This window comes from Lipotes vexillifer, unplaced genomic scaffold, assembly GCF_000442215.2.
Source record: "Lipotes vexillifer unplaced genomic scaffold, Lipotes_vexillifer_v1.1 scaffold518, whole genome shotgun sequence".
NCBI classification, from domain to species: Eukaryota; Metazoa; Chordata; class Mammalia; order Artiodactyla; family Lipotidae; genus Lipotes; species Lipotes vexillifer.
Window position 1 is genome coordinate 1,833,171 of NW_006780945.1, and position 18,700 is coordinate 1,851,870.

The window sequence follows — 18,700 nt, forward strand, 5'->3', positions numbered from 1 at the left end:
GGGGGGGAGGGGGAGGGGAGGGGAGTGGGGAGGGCCGGGCGGGGGCGAGTTCCTGGTACTGGGCAGAGCGGCCCGCAGAATCTTTTCTGATTTCCCTCCACCTGTCTCGGGCATTGAGAGCCAACCCTCGGGTAAAGGACCCTAACATTTCAACAGCCTTCAGCCAAAGTGTGCAACTCCAGCTGGGGGTGGGGGTGGGGGCGACTGTTGCCAGGAAAATCAATGCCGCTCCAGTGCTGAGAGCGGTCTTACGAATAAGAACGAGGTCCACCTCGGACCCAACAGAGTAGTTTGAATAACGAGATTTTCCCATTTGTGGGGCCACTTTGCTTTGTCCCAGGAACTGCTAATAGGGGTGCGGGCTCTGATCCTCGCTGGGATAGTGTGAGGGTCCAGCAGAGAGCCCAAGGCTTCACGGGGCTGCCCATCCAAGACAGGCCACCTAGGGACAATGGCGTGGGAATTGGCGTCAGCCTTTGGCAAGGGAGGTGGGGTTGGGGAGAGGCAGATCAGAGTCAGGTAACCAATCTCTGGGTACATTCCATAGGAAAAGGAGCCCTGGCTTTTTTCAATAGAGAAGGAAAAATGATTAGGACCGTAAGATAAACCTTCTTTCAGCTCCTACTTTCAGATGAGAGGCTGGTCACAGAGGGTGGGGGCAGTCTGTTAGGGGTGAGGTGACCAGTTGGGGACATTGAAGGATGAGGAGCAAATGATTTTGGCAATCAGTGACAAGCAACGACAATCCTTTCAACATGATCCGCCCCCGCACCCCCCAACCCCCGCATCATGTGCACCTCAAAGAAGCAATGGACAGGGTGTACTTTCCAAAATACTGCCATTTACTTCTGAAAAACACAAATGCTAAAGGCCCAGAGCAGCCCATGTGATTGGATTGCCTGCGACCTGCCTTGGGCCCCAGAAGAACCTGGCAAGGTCAGGCTCCTCCCTGCTCTGCCTGGGAGAGGCCTGGAGAGCTTCCTTATCGTGCTGACTGCTCTGGGAGCAAGATTTCTGCCTTGAAAGCAAATGCAGCAGCCGCAGAAATGTACAGTGCATACCTTTCTCACCCCTCTCCCCACCCCTGGTGAACAGAGCTGGAGTAAAGGTGCCTCTAGGTCATAATCTGCACGTCTCCTGCCCTCTTCCCATTGTTGGGGTCAGGGCTTTGGGAGACATGTGACCTTGGCCCCATGTAAACTCCTTTAGCATGTAAACTCCTTGCTGCCCGTCTCCCCACCCCAAGCCCTCACCCACATAACCTTGTTTTGCATACAATGCGTTGATTTTCCCAGAAATGGATGACCTCTCACTCCCTAACCTGGCTCAGTACGAAGGGAGATAAAGCAGTTTGGGCCCTAATGTCCGTCTGAGAAGAAAAGGATGTGGCTGATGGGGGAGGAGATGGCCCTTGGGTTTAGGGGTTACACAATGGGGTGAGGTTTGCTCACTCCTACCTCCCACCTACTCCAGGAGTCAGGGCTTTCTTTTTATCTGGCTCTTTATCCAGTGGAAGCACTACAGCTGCTTGAAGAAGCAGCCTGTGGGCTGCATACCTGCCAAAGGATTGGAACAGAAGAATAACCTTTCCCTATCAGTAACTGTAGGTGTCTGGGGACACAGGCAGAAAGGTAGGAAGATAAGGCCAGGGATTCAGGGAGGAGGGGCTCCCCTGGGATCTGAGGTCCAGCGAATAGGAACCAGATGTTTCCAGGTGCCCTAATGTGCTCTTGGGCTGGGGGGAATGGGGTGCACCTCCCAGAGAGGGGCTAGTAAGGCCAGAGGTAGCCTAACAGACAGACCTAATCTCTGTTACTCCTCTCTCCTCCTCCCCCCAGGGAGCTGGGTCCCTGCCCAATCTCCACATCTCTTATCTTCCTGAGGCTTTGGTCTAGCTCCCGGCACAAGGGCCCTGTCTTATTGGGGAAGATTGTTCTCTGGGGAGCTGGAGGAAATGAAGGCCTGGGTCTGCTCAGCTTCTTGCCAGCTGAAGGGTGGGAATGGGGTCACTACCTGCCTCATACCCCAGAAGTGCATCAGTGCCCCCTGGTGCTGAGCTGGCGCAATATCACCCTCATCGTGGGTAGGTGGGAGGCCCAGTCCCCTGAGTCCTAGCACTAGAAGGCAAAAGGGGCACCAGCTCCCTTCCTCTGTTTTCTGGTGCCCTTTTGATTAGATTATGTATAATTAAAATGAAATAAAAATATTTTACCCTCCTCCGGGGATGCAGGGAAGCTACAGGAGCTAGAATAGGGGCAGGAGTACAGAGGGGCTGTGCACTGGGTCCCCCAACTCTCTCCTCATTGGCTCAGCTGCTTAGAATAAACCGGGTCTGAGGGAGAAGGCTGCATCCTTGTGCGTCTCTGGAGCGTCCTCTCAGCCCCTTGGGATTCACAAAAAAGAGCAGCAGCTGGGCCGCTTCTTCTGGGATTCCACATAGTCTCGGATCTGGAAGCTGGGCTCATTAGCCTGCCGCCCGGCTCTGTATTTCAGCTCCCTTGAAGAGGAGGAAGAAATGGGCTGGCAGGCAGTGAGGGACTGAGCCTTCTCCCACTCCCACGGCCCGGGGCCAGGGGGCCTCCGAATGCAGAATATAGTTGGGACCGGGGACTGGGCCAAGGGCCAGGCCCTACTGAATTCCCAGATGGTGCCACCCTGCCCTGCACGTTCCCTTCCCGGCTCAGCGCTCACTTGGCAATGGCCAGAAAGGCTAACTCCACGTTCATGCCCGTCTTGGCGCTGGTCTCCATGAAGGGAACTCCATACTCCTGCCAGAGGGTGAGATTATGCTCAGTGGCCAGTCTCCGGCTGCCCCCACCCGCCCTCCCCCCAGGCAGTCACTTACCCTGGCCAGCATCTCTCCATCCTCTGAACGGATCATCCTTTCACTGCTCACATCCGCCTGTCAAGCCCAGGTGGGTCACTCTGGGGAAGGAAGCCTCGACCCCAGATGGCCCCTCTCCTGCCCCGCTGGCCCAGCTTTCTGCCCTGGGAGCAGGCACTTCCCGCCCTCTGCTGGTAGCCTGCGGGACTGCGGGTGGTATGATCCACCTGGGGCCAGGGCTTCTGCCTTCTTCAAGTTCTTACCCAGCTCCCAGCAGGGGAATCTCACCCCAACTCAGGGAGGTGGGTAACTCTGCTTGGCAAGGGGGTGGTGGCCAGCCTCGAAGGGCTGACAGTATTTGAGGTTAACCCTTTCCACACACAGCTCTTAATCCGTGTATCTAGTCCCTAGGATCTAATAGGGGCTGAGCAGCTGGTCATCCCTGGATCTCTCAGGAAGCAGCTTGACCTTTCCCTGCAGGGGGCCATTTCCAAAGCTTTAAGAGGGCAGATATGATGGGCTGAAGCCTCCAGATAGGTCTGACTCCTGAACCGGAGGCTGTAAAGAGTGCTTTGCTGGAAGGATGTCCAGCTAATACTCTTGTGGCAGTGGGAGAAGGGTGGGCTGACCCTGCCCTGGAGCCACTCACCTTGTTGCCTAGGAGCATGATCACCACATCCCTCTGGGCGTACTCGTGAATCTCAGTGAGCCAGGCCTGTGGGAGGGGGTGCGCTGAGCCCCAGCCGTTCCCCTCCTCCCTCCTGCCTTTCCTTCTTCTGCCCTGTGGATTATCCTAGACTACTCACTGCCCCGAACACCGATCATAATGCCCTGTGCATTCTCTCATCTACATCTTTGTTTGGGCCTCTCCAGTCCTGAGTAGCTCTAAACCCCTTGCAGTGTAGCTCTCAGTTCTATGAAAGACAGAGGTGACAGAGGCTTTATCTCATAAATCAGCTGGTAGTCACCAGCAGTCTCCTCCAGTGCCCTGTTGAGGATTCTAAGGCCCCATAAGGGCTCAGTGATCAAAAATACTGTGATTGATTAGTGATGTCTGCCATGAGCATGGGGTTGGAGGTGGCAGGAGGAGTGCCATGGATTCCATCCAGGTTATAAGCAGTTTTATGTATATATACATCTGTATATATATATATATATACATACATCTGTATGTCTTGTTCCCCCAGTTTGCTTGTCAACCCCTTGAGGTCAGGGAGCATGTGAAATCGTCACCATGCTGTGCACAGAGTCAGTGTTTGTATTTGTTGAATTACTGTCTCGACTATTTGTTTGCTTGTGAGGATGGAGCCACTCATTTTGTCTGCCTGAGTCACCTTCTTGAAAGTTGGGGTGGATGTATGGGTAGACTTTTCTGCTTGGGCTCTCCCCTTGGTCTCTGTGGGTAATTGTCCGGGGTGGAGCTGGGCACTTTCTGAACATTTTGTCATGAAATGCTCCATGAATCACAGTCAGGGATGAGCAGGTGGCACACAGCCTGCTTGGCCTTTTTGCCCACATGCCCATCAACTACCCAGGAGTAGTTTATTACTTCTGAGTCACAGCTCCGGTGTTTTTAACGAGGCAGCAGTATTCCATGCTCCACCCATTCCCACAAAGCAGGAAGCAGCCCTGGCCTGCACAGGCCCTGCCCTGCCTGCTCGTGAGTGGTGGGTGGGGAGGACCTACCCGGATGTTGTCGAAGGAAGATTTGTTGGTGATGTCATACAGCAGGAGCAAGGCTGGAGGGGGAGAGAGAGGTCACACGGGGAACTTGGGGCAGAAGGGTGGATGTTACAAGTGGGCTGGTGGGGCGGTGGAGGTGGAGCACGTGAGGGACCTACCCTGGGCATCTCGGTAATAAGCGTGGGTGACACTGCGGAACCGCTCCTGCCCTGCGGTGTCCCAGATCTAGGAAGGGATGGACAAATGGTCAGAAGGGGGCAGGGACTGTGCTGGGCAGAGGAAAGCCATGTTGTGGTACGAGGGATGGGCGGGGAGGTGAGATGTTTCCTTCTTTAGTTTCTCATGGGCTTGTGAACATCTGATGATGTCCCGGATGGCAGTAGTTAATGAGTTCTCAAGCTCGTTCGGTGCTGTTGCCTCTGGCCCAGCCCAGGGATTAGAGGTGTCCAACCTCCTAGAGCAGATGAGGCCTGGGAAACTGGGGACGATTTGGAGCGAGCCTAAGCTTGTCCGAAAGCACTTAGAGCTGCTGCCTTTGACAGAAGGGAGGGTGCCTGGGAACGGCTTTTTCTGCAGACATCAAACAAACAAAAGCCGTTTCCTCTCCTGGCCCCCACAGGAAGTTAGCCCAGGCTGAGCGCAGGGCCGCAGGCCTCCTGTGGTTGGGTGCGGAGGTTGGGCAGGCTCCCCCATCCTCTTGCCCACACCCCAGCCCTCCCAGCCGCTGGTCTCACCTGCAGCTTCACCCTCATACCATCCACGGTCACCACCTTGTTCTGAAAGAGAAAAGGGCAGAGGGAGAGGTGGGCGTGGAGGGCAGGGGAGTCTCGGTTTCTGCTTTCTGCTGAATCCTTCAGAACAGCAAACATCCTGTCTGGTTGCTCCCCAGGGCCACGGGGGTCCGGTGAGCCCCGGAGACGTCTCCAGCCAGATCGCCCCATCAGGGCAGTGGGACTCTGTCCCCAGGTACCCCTACTTTGGAGTCATCTCTTCTGGGGACTCCGTCTGCCCTTCTCACAACACGCCAAGGCAGGGAGAGCCTGAGAACCTGCCTGACCGCACCCCTCCTCTCGCCCCGGCCCGGGCTCAGCAAGGTGCACAGGCGGAGCCCAGCCTCCAAGCTCTTAGAGGTGAGACGCCCACCAGCATCTCGGGGACCGCAGAGGCTGGATCTGCAGGGCCGTCTTTCCCCTGGCTGTCCACTAGTTCTCCTCAGTGAAGCTTCCCCTCGCACTGAGAGGGAGGCACCTGGCCTTTGAGAGCACCCCTGCCAGGGTTAGACCCTCACTCTCCTGGCCCCTGCGCGTGTGCAGTGCTCAGAGCCCTCGGCATCCGGGATGCCCATTTGTAAAGATGGGTTCATCGAGGTGAGAGGGAGGGATGCTGGCAAGCTGCTCTCTCCCCACAGGGCTAGCCCAGTTCCTCCACCTAGTGCCGTGCTGGGCTTCCCGGGACTCGAGAAAGACTGGCTGACCTCAGGTCTTGCCGGGGGGCCCAGCTAGCACTGTGGGATATATCTGCCCGGCTGGGGGCAGGATTTTAAGACTCAGTCTCTCATTTCTGAGCGCCTCCCCAAGCCCAGACTCCTCTAAGCTGGCCACCTCTGGGGTCCCTAGGGGAGCATCCTGTGCCCTAGGGTGAGCCACAGCAGTCCTGAGAAGCCAGCGCAGGTGAGGAGAGGACCGTGTCCCGTGCCTGAGCCATAGCTCCTGGCTCGCTGCTGGAGGAGGAGCCTGCAGCCACCTCACCCTGAAGTCTATGCCGACAGTGGCTATGAAGGTCCCGGACAGGAAGGCCCCATCTTTGAATTGGATCAGGAAACAGGTTTTGCCGACGCCTGAGTCTCCCAGAAGCATCACCTAGGAGATGGGGGCAGAGGCAGTTAGTGGGGAGCTGGGCTTCCAGGGAGAGCCAGGGAAGGATGCCGACTGCCCCGAGGGCACCTGCTTCTGGAAAAGCCTGCTGCTGCCTTCACCCTGCCTCTCCTCTCCACACTCCCTGGCTCCGGCTGCCTCTCAGGCTCTCCCTCTGACCCTCCTGTCCTCATCTGGTTTCCTGGAAGCCTGAGTTGCCAACTTAGCACTAATAGGAGCTCAAACGTGCTTGGTGGCCCCAGAGAACAACCACATTCATGTGGTCTCGACTCTGCACCGTGCTCGGATCCCTTCCCTCTCTGTGTGTGTTCCACGCATGTGTGCACACGTGGGCGGGGCTATGGTGCCAGAAAGAGAAGTGTTAATACCTCGGACAGGGATTCCCACCCAAGGGAGTGTATCAGAATCTGATGGGGGCACGGCTCTGTCATTTGCAAAGCCATATTCTAAACTTACTTTTGTTCGGGTGTTTTACTTTTGGTTACATTTATTTGGAAGTTCCTAATGACATTTTATGTTTATAAAAGCCTTGCATGAATTAGGGAAGGTTGAAATTTATACTGAAGCGGAAAGACATTTAGTCTGAAGTTCGTTCCGCAGAAACCTCCCACGTGGGACAAATGGCTGAAAATTGGCATCCCTGGTCACTGTAGGTGGCAGAGCAGGAGGGAGTGTGTGTGGGGGTATGTTTGTCCCTTTCCTGTCTGTCCAGTCTCTGCTCATCTTCTCTGGGGACCATGGGCGGGGGAGGGGACCCCTCTGTCCAGTCACTCCTCAATCTTGGAGAACAGAGGTCCAGACCTAATGCTGGAACTTTCCCAACAGGCCGAGTTGATACTTAATGGGCTGAGCAGGGACTAGGTTTGAGTTGTTTTTGAGGCTCTGACCTTGACAACGGAGCCCAAGGGCTTTCCTGCTGTGGGCATGGGGTATGGGATTAGCTAACTTTGGTGGAGAGGTGGGGGGCTGAGCCAAAGGTGTATGAAGGCTGGGGTCCTGGCTTGTACGTGGGTTACTGGGGGACTTCGGGAAGATTTCTTAACCCTTCTGTGGCAGTTTCCACAGTGGTTAGAAGGAAAGAGGGATAATTTCTTTGAGGCCTTTCTAGACTCCGTTAATGTCTAGGGTCAACAATGCTGGCATGAACCACCTGACTCCAGAAGAGTGGCCCGGGGTGGCTGCTGCCTGCCTGTGGCCCCATCCCCTCTAATCCTCCCCAAGGAGCTCCCACCAGGCTCTTCCCAGACCATCCTGGACTCAGTCTCCTAGGCAGGCCTCGGGCACGAAGGCTGGTGGGGGCCAGAGGCCAACTCTCCACAGATGCCACTTGGCCCAGGGGACAGATGGCAGGCTGGGGACTAAGGAGCCCTCTGGAGCCTGCATTGCTCCCTGGCTCCTAGGTCCCAGTACCCGATGGGGAAGGAGGGAGAGAGGGAGGTAGGGCAAGCACCTGTGTACTTTACAGTTGATGGCTGCCTTGAGCAAATGATGCTACCCACCCAGCCAGGCAAGTCCACCAAACAAACAGCTGCCCAGCCTTGCCACCTCCTAGGCAAACACCCAGCTGGCTTGTCAGGCAAGGAGTACAGGCAGTTCCCAGCGGTCTAGGGCTGCCCCTCAGCAGCTCCCCTCCCCTGAACACAGTGGGGGCCGACTTCCTGCCTGGAGCCCACAGAGGACGCTTATCGCAACGGCTCTGGGTGGGTGACTTGCAGAGTAGCTTCCCCTGAAACAAGGGGGGGTTGCAGGAGGAATCCAAGGTGCAGAAAGAGGCAGGTCTCCTTCAAGGCCATGTAGCATGAAATGGGCGGCCCCTTCGCTAATCTATCCCCAACCCTACAGAGGAAGAGTGGAGGCTCTGGGCTCTCTCAGCACCTCTTTCAGAGTTCCTGGTACCTGCCTGCTCCAAGGGCATGGAGGGAGGGCAGACAGACCAGTGTCCACCACCAGCCCCACCTGCTTCCGTTCAGGGCCACCCGCAGAGGGAACCAGCCCCAGACAGCTGACTTAAGCTCTCCCAGGTGGGAGACTTGTGCCTAATGCCCCAGATCTTTCTCAGGTTCTAAAAATTCCCATGCGGGGCTGCATTCTGGCTAGCAACATCCTCCCAGAAGAAGGTGTGGGCAGTGACTGCAGGGGTGGAAAGGGAAGGGGTAGCGCCTGGGGGCAGCTGGGGTCCTAAAGATCTTCAGTCCTAAGGCCTGGAAACTGGGAGAAGGGCATTAACTGCAAGTTCCCCCGCCGCCAGGGGGCGTCCTTTCTGAGTCGCCAGGCAGCCCTATTTCCCAGCGCTTCGGGTGCCTGTACCCTGGAGGGCTGTGCGCTCAAACCCTACCTAGAAGCATGGGATTCCTGGGGCTCGTACTGGCCGGCGTGTGGCAGAAGAAAATGGGGTTGGGGTCCTCTGGGTGGGGAGTCGCTCGCTCCTTCCGACATTCCTCTCCCTTCTCCCACGGAGCCAGCCCAGATCCCTGGATGCTGGCGTGGGCCCAGGGCTGTCTCGACCCTCCTTCCTTATTCTGGGAGACCCGGCTGCCTGGGGGGAAGGGATGAGTCCAACGCAGACGCAGCCAGCAAGGGTCTTGGGCGGGGAGGGCCGGGGTCTCAGGGCGAAGAGCGCGGGGAGGGGTGACCCCCAGAGCCGGCACCGAGTCCCCAGAGCTGGGTGCAGTGCCCACCCACCTTGCCCATAAGATCGTAGCTCGGACTGCAGGGTGGGGAGCGCTCGGGGGCCTCGCCGTTCCGGGTGGCAGCGGCGCCAGGCGTGCCCGTCATGTCCCTGGACCAGAGGTGAGCTGGGGCGGGCGGCGGGCGAGGGACGGCACAGGAACCGCCTCGCCTTAGGCTCCACCCACTCCTCCCCTCCACCGCCCCGGCCCGGACCCCGACAGGCTCCTCCCTCCGTCCGCCACCTGAAAGACACTGGCGGGGAGCGGGCTGTCCCGCGGGGGCGCGCAGGACCGCAGGGTCAGCTCCCGAGGGGCAGGAGTGCCCCCGTGCGCCACACTGGCCTGAGAGCGTGGGCCAAATCCAGCCCTAGGACCGACCGGTCCCCAGGGTTGCCAGCTGCCGGGGTTAGGTTCCCACCGGGAGCTGTCCCTGGAGACCCCGCCTTCAGGGGAAGGTCTGGCCTCGCTGGGACCCGCGGACCCGCGCCCGGGTTGCCACTGCGCAGCGTGGCCAGGAGGCGGCGCCCGGGCTCCATCCGGCTGGCGGGCAACAGGTGGCTCCGGGAGCGGGGGCGGGGAAGGCTGGAGACGCCCCTGGGCAGCGCGGCTCGGGGTTCACGAGGAGGCGTGCGTTCCGAGCGCAGCTCTCAGGCAGTTTCGCTTTTGCTAATGCACCCCAGCTCGACATCATCTGAATGTAATTGTGTTTACCGACCGATGGATATTCACCTTGCAGCACATTTGCACTTCGGGGCCCCTGGCCGGTGCTTGGACTCTGACACCTCCCATTTCCGCCTGCCCTGTTGGGCTGCGCCCAGAATGTGCCCACCCCGGAGAGCCTTCCGAGGTGGGCTTCCCTGCACACCTCCCAATCCAGGCGCTCCCGAAGGCAGAGCTGACCCCTGGCACCGAGTAGGCCTTAAACGTTTGGTATCAAAAGAATTCATGAAGTCCTGAATCTTTTTTTTTGGCTCCACTGCACTGGCACCTGGGATCTTAGTTCCCAGACCAGGGATCGAACTCACGCCCCCAGCAATGGAAGCGCAAAGTCTTAACCACTGGACCACCAGGGAAGTCCCTGTGGTGAATCATTTTGAGCAGAGTCTCCAGGACATCTAAGGAACACTGCAGCTCCTGGTGACAGAGGGTGAGAGTATGTCCGGAGTTGTCCATAGCGGAGTTCAGGGGCCCTGGCCTGGGCTAACCATTCAATTACGCTATCCCAACGTCTTATATAAGTGAGGTCAGGTTCCCGCGGAACAGGGTGGGTGCAATACAAAGGAACCGTGTGAAGGGTGTGAGGAGAGGCAGGGGCCCTGCACCTCTTTACCTACATGTTGGGGTGAGGGGCAAGGGGCAGGCATGGCTTATGGGTGACCATAGTGCACCCGCCTCCTACCATGTGACTTTTGGCATCAGCTGGAGCTGTTTGCCGGAAGTGGTGTGCCATAACCTCATCTGCACACAGGGAGGGACTCAAATGGGGAGCCATATCTGGGCAAGGAGCAGCTCTACACAACCCTGCAGGTGTGCATGTTCTTGCCTGCTGTTTGGGTGCCAGAGGCTCTGGCTGCACATAACGCCCCAGTCTATTCAATGTCCTGGGCTCCGGGCTCCTGAGGGCTCATCCAGGAACCCTGCAGGGGAGAGGGTTTCAGCGCAAGTGGGTAATGACCAAGGAGGAAGGAGAGAGGGGACCTGGCCTGGTCCTCCCTGGCCTTCCACTGCCAACCAAGCTGATACGGGTTGCATCATGCTCCCCCCACTCCCCAAAGAGATGCTGAAGTCCTAAACCCCAGTAACTCGGAATGTGACCTTATTTGGAAGTAGGGTCACTGCGGATGTAATTATTTAAGATGGAGTCATAGAGAGTAGGGTGGGCCCTTAATCCAGTACGACTGGGGTCCTTATAAGAAGAGGACACATGGGGAGAAAATGGCCATGTGGAGACAGAGGCAGAGATGGGAGTGTTGCAGCTACAAGCCAAGGACTGCCAAGGATTTCCGGGAGAGGCAAGGAAGGACCCTCCCTTTGAGCTTTCAGAGGGAGCGTGGCCCTGCCGACGCCTTGATTTCTGGCCTCCGGCTGTGGTTTACATTGGCTCCACCAAGACCCTTTTTGCCCTGTGGCGCACAGGTTTGGGATGGAGACGGTTGCCCATCAGTGTGAACGCTCCAGAAGTGGAGAAATGCAAGCACTGTCTTGCTGTACGCTGCAGCGGAGTCCGAGTGGGCTGGTGGCCCCGGGGGAGGCCCGGCTGCCCTCTTCTGGGCCATGCCTGTGTGGCCCGCTGGGTCTGGGGCCTGTGGGCTGCGTTGTATGCAGAGTGTTACACACTGTCCTCTGGGACACTGCGGCGTCAGGCGGGGTGTTCAAGGGCAGCAGCCAGTGAGGCAGAAGCGAGAGGGGGTCAGGGGTGCTCAGAATTGGGGGTGCAGGAGAGGCAGGCTTTGCCCCAAAGGGAGGGAGCACAAGCCACTCAAGGATGGGGGCTCTTTAGATCGGTGTCCTGGAGAGCACAACCGCTGGGAGGTCCAGGCCTCCCGACAGCCTCTTTAGTGCTGTGTACACGCTGGGCCAGCCTGCATCTCCCCAAGTACTCACACCAGGCACACGTCACCCCACCCACACCTCACACCCCACACAGACACACACAACTCACGCCACACCACAAATAGACACCTTACATCATGCACACAACTCACACACACACCTCAAATCTCACATACACCCAACATCACAGAAACACATACCCCTCACACCATGCACATCTCAAATCAAGCCACATACACCGTCTTGTATCAGCTACAATCACACACACACACGCCTCATGACACACCACAACCACACATACCCTACATCATCCCACAAACACACGTCACATCATGAACACAGGCACACCTCATATCATACCATAAACACACAATGCCTTACACGCCCCCCCCCGAAACACGCATCTTAAATGACCACCCCTCCCAAAACACACACCTCACTTCCCCCTAAACACCTCTCACCACATCACAGTTACAGACACAGCTCATCCCACACCACCAACACACACCCCTAACTGGCCCCCATGTCTCACGCCGTCCCCAGATGTACAAATCACCCTCCAAATAAAGCCCCTCTTTTTTTTTTCGGCCGTGCCATGGGGCTTGCAGGATCTTAGTTCCCCTACCAGGGCTTGAACCCGCGCCCTCGACAGTGAAAGCGAGGAGTCCTAACCACTGGACCGCCAAGGAATTCCCGGAAAGCACCTCTTAAATGACCCCAGCCCCTCCCATCACCTCCAAACCCAGAAGGCACATACACCCCACATTACCCCTAACAGATGTCCCTGCCCTCCTGTGCACAAGTCACCCCACACAGCCACACCCCTTCCTGATACAGGAGGTGATGATGCCTCTTGAAACCTCATGGTTGTTCAGAGGGGGGCCTTCGTGTGCAGCTGAGGAGATCGGGGAGCGAGCAGAGGGGGCCTGAAGAAACCCCCAGAGCTGTGGGGAAAGGTGCACAGCCCTGTGAGTGCAGGGTCAGGATGTGGAGGGGAGACCAAGACAGAGGCTGGGGGGCTGAGGCACGTGGAGCATCTGCAATCAGAGTCCGTGGCAGCTGACAACATGCAAATCCTGGTCCCCACATGTGCGTGGGTGAGCTTGGGATCTGCACCGCAGACAAAATGGAGGTTTTCATGTGCATTACGTGAGTGCTTGAAAAACCACCAGGCTAAACTGTGCAAGACTTCAGCTGGCAGATGAGTTTTGACCTTATTGGAAGGCGGTAGTGAGACTGATGGTGCTTGGTGGTGGGGCGCGGGGGCAAGGCTTTCGGAAGATGAACTTTACAGCAGTGTTCAGGCAAGACTGCAGAGTTTGGGGCACACCGAGGCAAGAGGTAGCCAGGAGGACCTGAACTGGCATAGGGGAGGGGCCAGCTGGAGCAACTACTGTGTGAGCCCGGTCGGTGTCAGCACCCCAGTAAACCCATCCGCAGGACTCAGCAGCCAGTTTGATGGAGGTGATGATGGAGTAGTTGGGGAAGATATTGGTTTGAGAGGCATCTACCCAGGACCTGGGCCGGTCCCACTTCCAGAAGCAATGGGCTCCAGAGGCTCTGAGAAGTGGCCTGAGGGCAGACCCCAGGTGGTCCCCCCACTTACCTCTACCTATTTTTTAGTATTATTATTATTTTTTTGGCCGCATGGCATGCGGGATTGAACCCATGACCCCTGCTGTCCTGCAGTGGAAGTGCAGAGTCCTAACCCTTGGACCACCAGGGAATTCCCCACCTCTCTCTCCTTTAAAGTAAAGATCAAGGACTCCTCCCCTCTCCTGCTGCCCAGGCTGCACTCAGCCTAATGAGCTAGGCCAGCAGGACCTCAGTTACCGGGAATTCAGCCACAACCAGGGCTGGCCACAGGGCACTTGCACATGGCCAGCTGTCGGCAGTGTTTCAAACCTCTGTGCAAATGACAGACAGACAAATGAGTGTCCTGCAGCCCAGCCCTCTGGGGCTCCCCAGACCACTGATATTGGAAGGAGACCCCAATGCCCTCCAGCCCCTTTGTCAGACAACACAGGAGACTTCAGCTGCTCCACAAAGATCGAGCTGCTCTGAGCAGAGGGTTGGAAAGAGACCTGTCTCTGGAAAGGAAAGGAATTGAGGGTCCTTAGTGCTAGATGAGGGGTGGCAAGGGGGCTTGCGGAGGAGACAGACATTTTCTCAGCGAGAGCTGCAGACCTCTTTGTATATAACTGGGCAGTGTGTCTAGGCCCAGGGTCAGTCACTTGTCCTTGGTGTGGTTCCCATCATGGGCTGTTGTTCCTGCCCTCTACCACCAGTATGGGGGTTCCCCTAGGTTTGTGTCCCAGCTGAGGGGGAGACTATGTACCCGTTTTGCTCCCAGGTCATGTACTTGACCCAGGAGAGCCCAGGTTCAGGCCTGAGTTGGGCCCTCAGGCCCTCACTCAGCATAAGCTGCCCTCAGGTTTGTCCTGAGCTGCTGACTGGTGCCAGGCAAGCAGAGGCTCTGGAGGCCCTGGCCCAGGAGAGGGGAAGAGCCCAGCCTGCCCTGTTGACCACACACTTTCTTCCTTCTCACGGGCGAGTTGCCTCACTTTTCTTACCAGGCTGGTGGCAGAATTTGGAGGTCCCACCCCTGTGCCTCTGTGGAGTGTGAATCAGACTCCCCACCCCACTCTCTGCCTCCTGTCCTCTGACAGGCAGAAGGAAGCGGGTGGAGTGAGTGAGGAGTGTGACTGTGGGGACACCGTGTGCCCTGGGTGCTGAGGGGCAGGTGACGTGGGCCCGCGGTGGAGGACGCCTGACACCGCCATCCTCGTTCATTTCATGGCAGCCTGGTTCAAGGCTTGGGCGTTGCCAGGATGGCCACGCTCTCCTGGAACTCAGCCCCGCCCCCCTGGGACTCAGCCCCGCCCTCCGGGGGCTCGGCCCCGCCCCTCACTCCAGGCCCTGGCGCACACCCTGGCCAGCCTCTCATTTCTGCTCTGTCGTGGGCCCTTACCTTCTGCACTGCGACCCAGTGGGCAGGCCCAGATTCTCGGGGTCCCCTCTCTCTTCCCACCAGCGTGGCTTTGCTGTGTCCCAGCACCTCGCAGGCCTGGTGCTCTGTTTGGTCCCGGGGGCTGGCCTTTCAAATACCCATGCTGCCCAAGAAATGACATTTGCTCTTCTGCATCTCTGGAGACTAGGATTCTGGAGACCCCAAAAGAGGGTCCTGCTGCTCCTGCCACTGTCCAAGAGAGGGCCGAGACCCTTCCAAAGACCTCCCCAGGGTTCAAGGTCTTCTGACAGCAGCCGGCAGCCATGGTGAAAGTGGAGAGAAATGGGGATGTGAGCTAGAGCGAGGGCTTCCTGGCCCACAGAAGGGCTGGGAATAGAGGAAACTTGAGGCTGTGTCCAGGGAGACACAGAGTGCTAAAACCTGAACTTTAACCCTTGACCTGCCAGCGCTCTAGGACCCACGTGACAATGCCAAGTTTGGATTGTGCTTAAACTTTTTTTTTTTTTTTTCAGTACGCGGACCTCTCACTGCTGTGGCCTCTCCTGTTGCGGAGCACAGGCTCCGGACGCGCAGGCTCAGCGGCCATGGCTCACGGGCCCAGCCTCTCCGCGGCGTGTGGGATCTTCCCGGACCGGGGCACGAACCCGTGTCCCCTGCATCGGCAGGCGGACCCTCAACCACTGCGCCACCGGGGAAGCCCTGTGCTTAAACTTTTAAGGCATCCCTTTGCCTCTCCAGGCTCTTCTTGCCCTGTGTCTGTATCAAGATATTCCCTTGCTTACTAGTTGGAGCGGAGCCCAGGAGGAAGATGGAGGGGAAGCAGAAGGAGAGCACCCCGGGAGGGCGGCCGACTTACCGCACTGGTTGCCCCGTTCCACCACCGAGGGTGGCAGCTCCTCCCAGCCCTGCCCACGCAGCCCCCTTCGTCCCTGGTTCTGGTGACGGTGCCCTCCTCACTGATTTTCAGGCTTGGGGTGGGATGGACACCTTGAAACTGCCCAAGGGCCCTGGGCCATCCCTCCTGGTTTCCCCACCCATGGCCTGCATCTTGGTAAACGGCCTTTCTATTAAACCTCCTGAATGATCCGATGTGAGCATCCACCTGTTTCCTGCCGGGACCCTGTCAGAGGCCCAGCAGGGCCCCCCGAGCCCAGAGGTACTCACTGTGAATCCAATGCCCAAGGTGGCTGAGAAGGATCCCGGGATGAACTTGCCCTGGTCGAACTGAACGAGCAGAGATGTCTTCCCCACGCCGCTGTCGCCCACCAGGATGGTCTGAAAGGGAGCAGCAGAGGGGTTTGAGGGCCTGCAGTGTAGATTAGGCTGCTGAGAGGTCCTGGTGGCTGCGGGAGTGGCTTCTCTAAATATACATATACGTGTGTGCGCACACATCCACCCCCGCACACACACACATACACAGACACAGGCCAAACTCTGGATTTCCTATTGAAACCACTGAGGACAGCATGAAAGCACAGAGGAAATCTCGTTTCAACCCAAGTTAATTAGCATCTGAGGTGACCTTGAGAATGTGCCTCTCAGACTTCCAAACACAGGAGCATTCCTGACTGAGGCCGCTGTGGCTGCACTCTGCCATCCAATCCATCACTGATGTGTTTGTGCTGAGGCCATGCTTCCCACGGGGACTTCCTGGCCAAAGGTGGAGCGTGGCAGGAACACTGAGGCAGATCTATTCCTGGGAGACACAAGACTCCCCTAAAAGCTGAATTAGGCTCAAGGACTCTCTCTAGGTTTTACAGAACCTTCCAGAGACTTCACAGCAGCCTCAGATGCTTCTACCCAACCTTGCTGCTCTCCCTCCTTCACCTGGGGTCAGACCTGCCCTCCCCCATGGCCTCACCGCTCTCCCTACCTCTCCTGGCTCCCACCCCATTTATCTTGTAGGTGTTTCCCCTAATAAAATCCTTGCGCATTTAATTCCCTTTTGGCATCTGCTTCTTGGAAGACCTGGATTAACACAATGGGTTTCCTGTATGGGAAAGTCTATAGAATAAAAAAAAATCAGGATGTCTGGATATAGATCTTGGGAAGAGTTTGCACTTGGCCTTGGAGAGGACAGCATTTCAAAGGGAAGCAGAGTCTGGGAAAGAAGGGTCTGGCTACTTTTGAACTTGGAAGAAGTAAGTGGGGAGAATTAGCTGGAAGTTCAGGTGCTGTATTTGAAAGAAAATCATAAGCAGTAGGGAAGAAATACACATGCACCCAGAGGCTGATACCCAGTGGGTGCTCAATGAATGAATGAATGGGTGAATGCCTTAGTTTCAAAGTGGACAGTAGCCGCTTTCCAAAGGCAAGCATTCAGAGTCATTGGAAAGGCTTAGGAGATGCCAACTTTAGCTCAACTTGGAAAAACATAAAGACATAAAAAACCAAAAATGTAAAAGCATGAAGATTGACAGGGCCTCCTTAGGTCAGAGCCGTGGGCGCCAGCACTGTTTGCTCTGACCGTGGCGTTGACTCGGTAGCAGGGCAAGCATGGGGTTATCCATGATGCTGCCTTTGGACCTCCTCTGACTACCGTCCCCCACCCACACTTCGCGAACCAAATTCCATTCAGCTTTTATTTTCCTCCCGGGTTAAAAGGCTCCATTTGTTTGTTGTGTGTAGCGGCTTTAATAATTCACATCTCAAATCTAACTTCCTCAAGCTGGAGGAAGTGCTTCCTAGAGAGAATATTCCAGAATGTGAGGGGTCAATCTGTCCATCCGTGCCCACCTCATTCATTTACTAAAGGATATATCCTTTTCCTTTCCAGGGTGAAGAGTCCTCATCACTTTCTTCTCTCATATGAAAACAGTTCCATCTTCTTAGGACGTCTTCTGATTCAGTGAGCTCACAGTCCGGGGTGACGGGGTTCAGCATTTCAGATCCAGGTGAATCCTGCCTGGAGGCAGGGCCAGGACGATGCTCTCGTATTGGCCTTTTTAGAAACATCAGCCCCGTGAAGATGATCACATCAGGAAATCAATTGATGACGCTACAGACTTCTTTTCTGGGCCACCATGGAGAGCTCAGAGTGGGTCAATTTACAAATTTAATGATTTCCCCCTAAATCCAGGACCACCCTTAGCCCTGGTCATCCTCTGCCTGTGCCCCTCCCCGTGAAATGAGTGGTCCAAAGACCCGTGTCCCTCCTATAGACTATACTTTGCTCCCAGCTCACTGCTAGAGTTGCCTGAGGAGTGGCCAAGGGGTGGCTCTCTGCAGGGATGTGAACAGAGCTTGGATGTGAAGGCTGGGGTGTCTACATGCATCCTCCTGAGGACCTTTGGGGTGTGGAATGTGCAGGAGGGAGAAGGGCAGGGGAGTGTCTGTGGATGGAGGGCTAAGGACCGGGAGATGGCTGTCACTAGGCTGCCACATTTCGGTGCAGAACTTCTGAGAATCCTACATTCAAATCCAGCTTCTGGGTCAGTAGGCCAGTATTTTTGTCAAGGTAGGAAGATCAGATGCACTTGATTGGATAGTTTTTTTAGCTTGATTTAGAACATTAAAATATTGAGACATATGGTTTATGGGCCACCATTTGTATTCTAGCCCTGGTCTCCCAAATGTTACAGGTGGGTCTGCCTAATCTATTACCTTAGAGACACAGTGGAGTTTCTCTCTCCACTCAAAAGCTGCCAGGATTTTCCTAAAGTTTCTCCAAGGGGGCTCCAAATGTTACTGCTTGGAGAAGCCAGATGTCAACCTCAGATCTAGATTTTCTACTCCACCTTCCCTCTTTTGGAGCATTTATGAAACTGTTAATTAATTGTGGTTGTGACAGAAATCTGTGTCAGCTTCACCACCATTCAGACAAGTGTCTTTGTTCTCCCTTCTTTTTTTTTTTTTTTAAATTTTATGGAAGTATAGTTGATTTACAATGTTGTGTTAATTTCTGCTGTACAGCAAAGTGATTCAGTTTTATATATATATATATATATATATATATTCTTTTTCATATTCTTTTCCATTATGGTTTATCATAGGACTTTTTTTTTGAATTTTATTTATTTTTTTATACAGCAGGTTCTTATTAGTTATCCATTTTACACATATTAGGGTATACATGTCAATCCCAATCACCCAATTCATCCCACCACCCCCACCCCCACCGCCACTC

At 56.0% G+C, this 18,700-nt stretch overlaps 1 protein-coding gene across 4 annotated transcripts in view; it reads right to left on the reverse strand.

Annotated features, from left to right (window-relative positions):
• Positions 1 to 1,466: 1,466 nt before the first annotated feature.
• The window catches only part of RAB37 (RAB37, member RAS oncogene family), a 69,435-nt gene continuing 52,201 nt past the window's right edge, over positions 1,467 to 18,700 (reverse strand). The window contains exons 1-9 of one of the 4 annotated variants that reach the window (XM_007454382.1): positions 9,780 to 9,791; positions 6,256 to 6,366; positions 5,242 to 5,283; positions 4,666 to 4,732; positions 4,511 to 4,563; positions 3,474 to 3,539; positions 2,846 to 2,902; positions 2,692 to 2,768; positions 2,392 to 2,497 (exon numbers count right to left, since the gene is read on the reverse strand). In XM_007454382.1, coding sequence (XP_007454444.1) covers positions 2,392 to 2,497; positions 2,692 to 2,768; positions 2,846 to 2,902; positions 3,474 to 3,539; positions 4,511 to 4,563; positions 4,666 to 4,732; positions 5,242 to 5,283; positions 6,256 to 6,366; positions 9,780 to 9,791 — 591 coding nt within the window. Of the gene's footprint in view, positions 2,498 to 2,691; positions 2,769 to 2,845; positions 2,903 to 3,473; positions 3,540 to 4,510; positions 4,564 to 4,665; positions 4,733 to 5,241; positions 5,284 to 6,255; positions 6,367 to 9,063; positions 9,170 to 9,779; positions 9,792 to 15,738; positions 15,850 to 18,700 lie in introns of those variants that run through there. The other 3 variants (XM_007454380.1, XM_007454379.1, XM_007454381.1) reach the window with 3 other exon arrangements.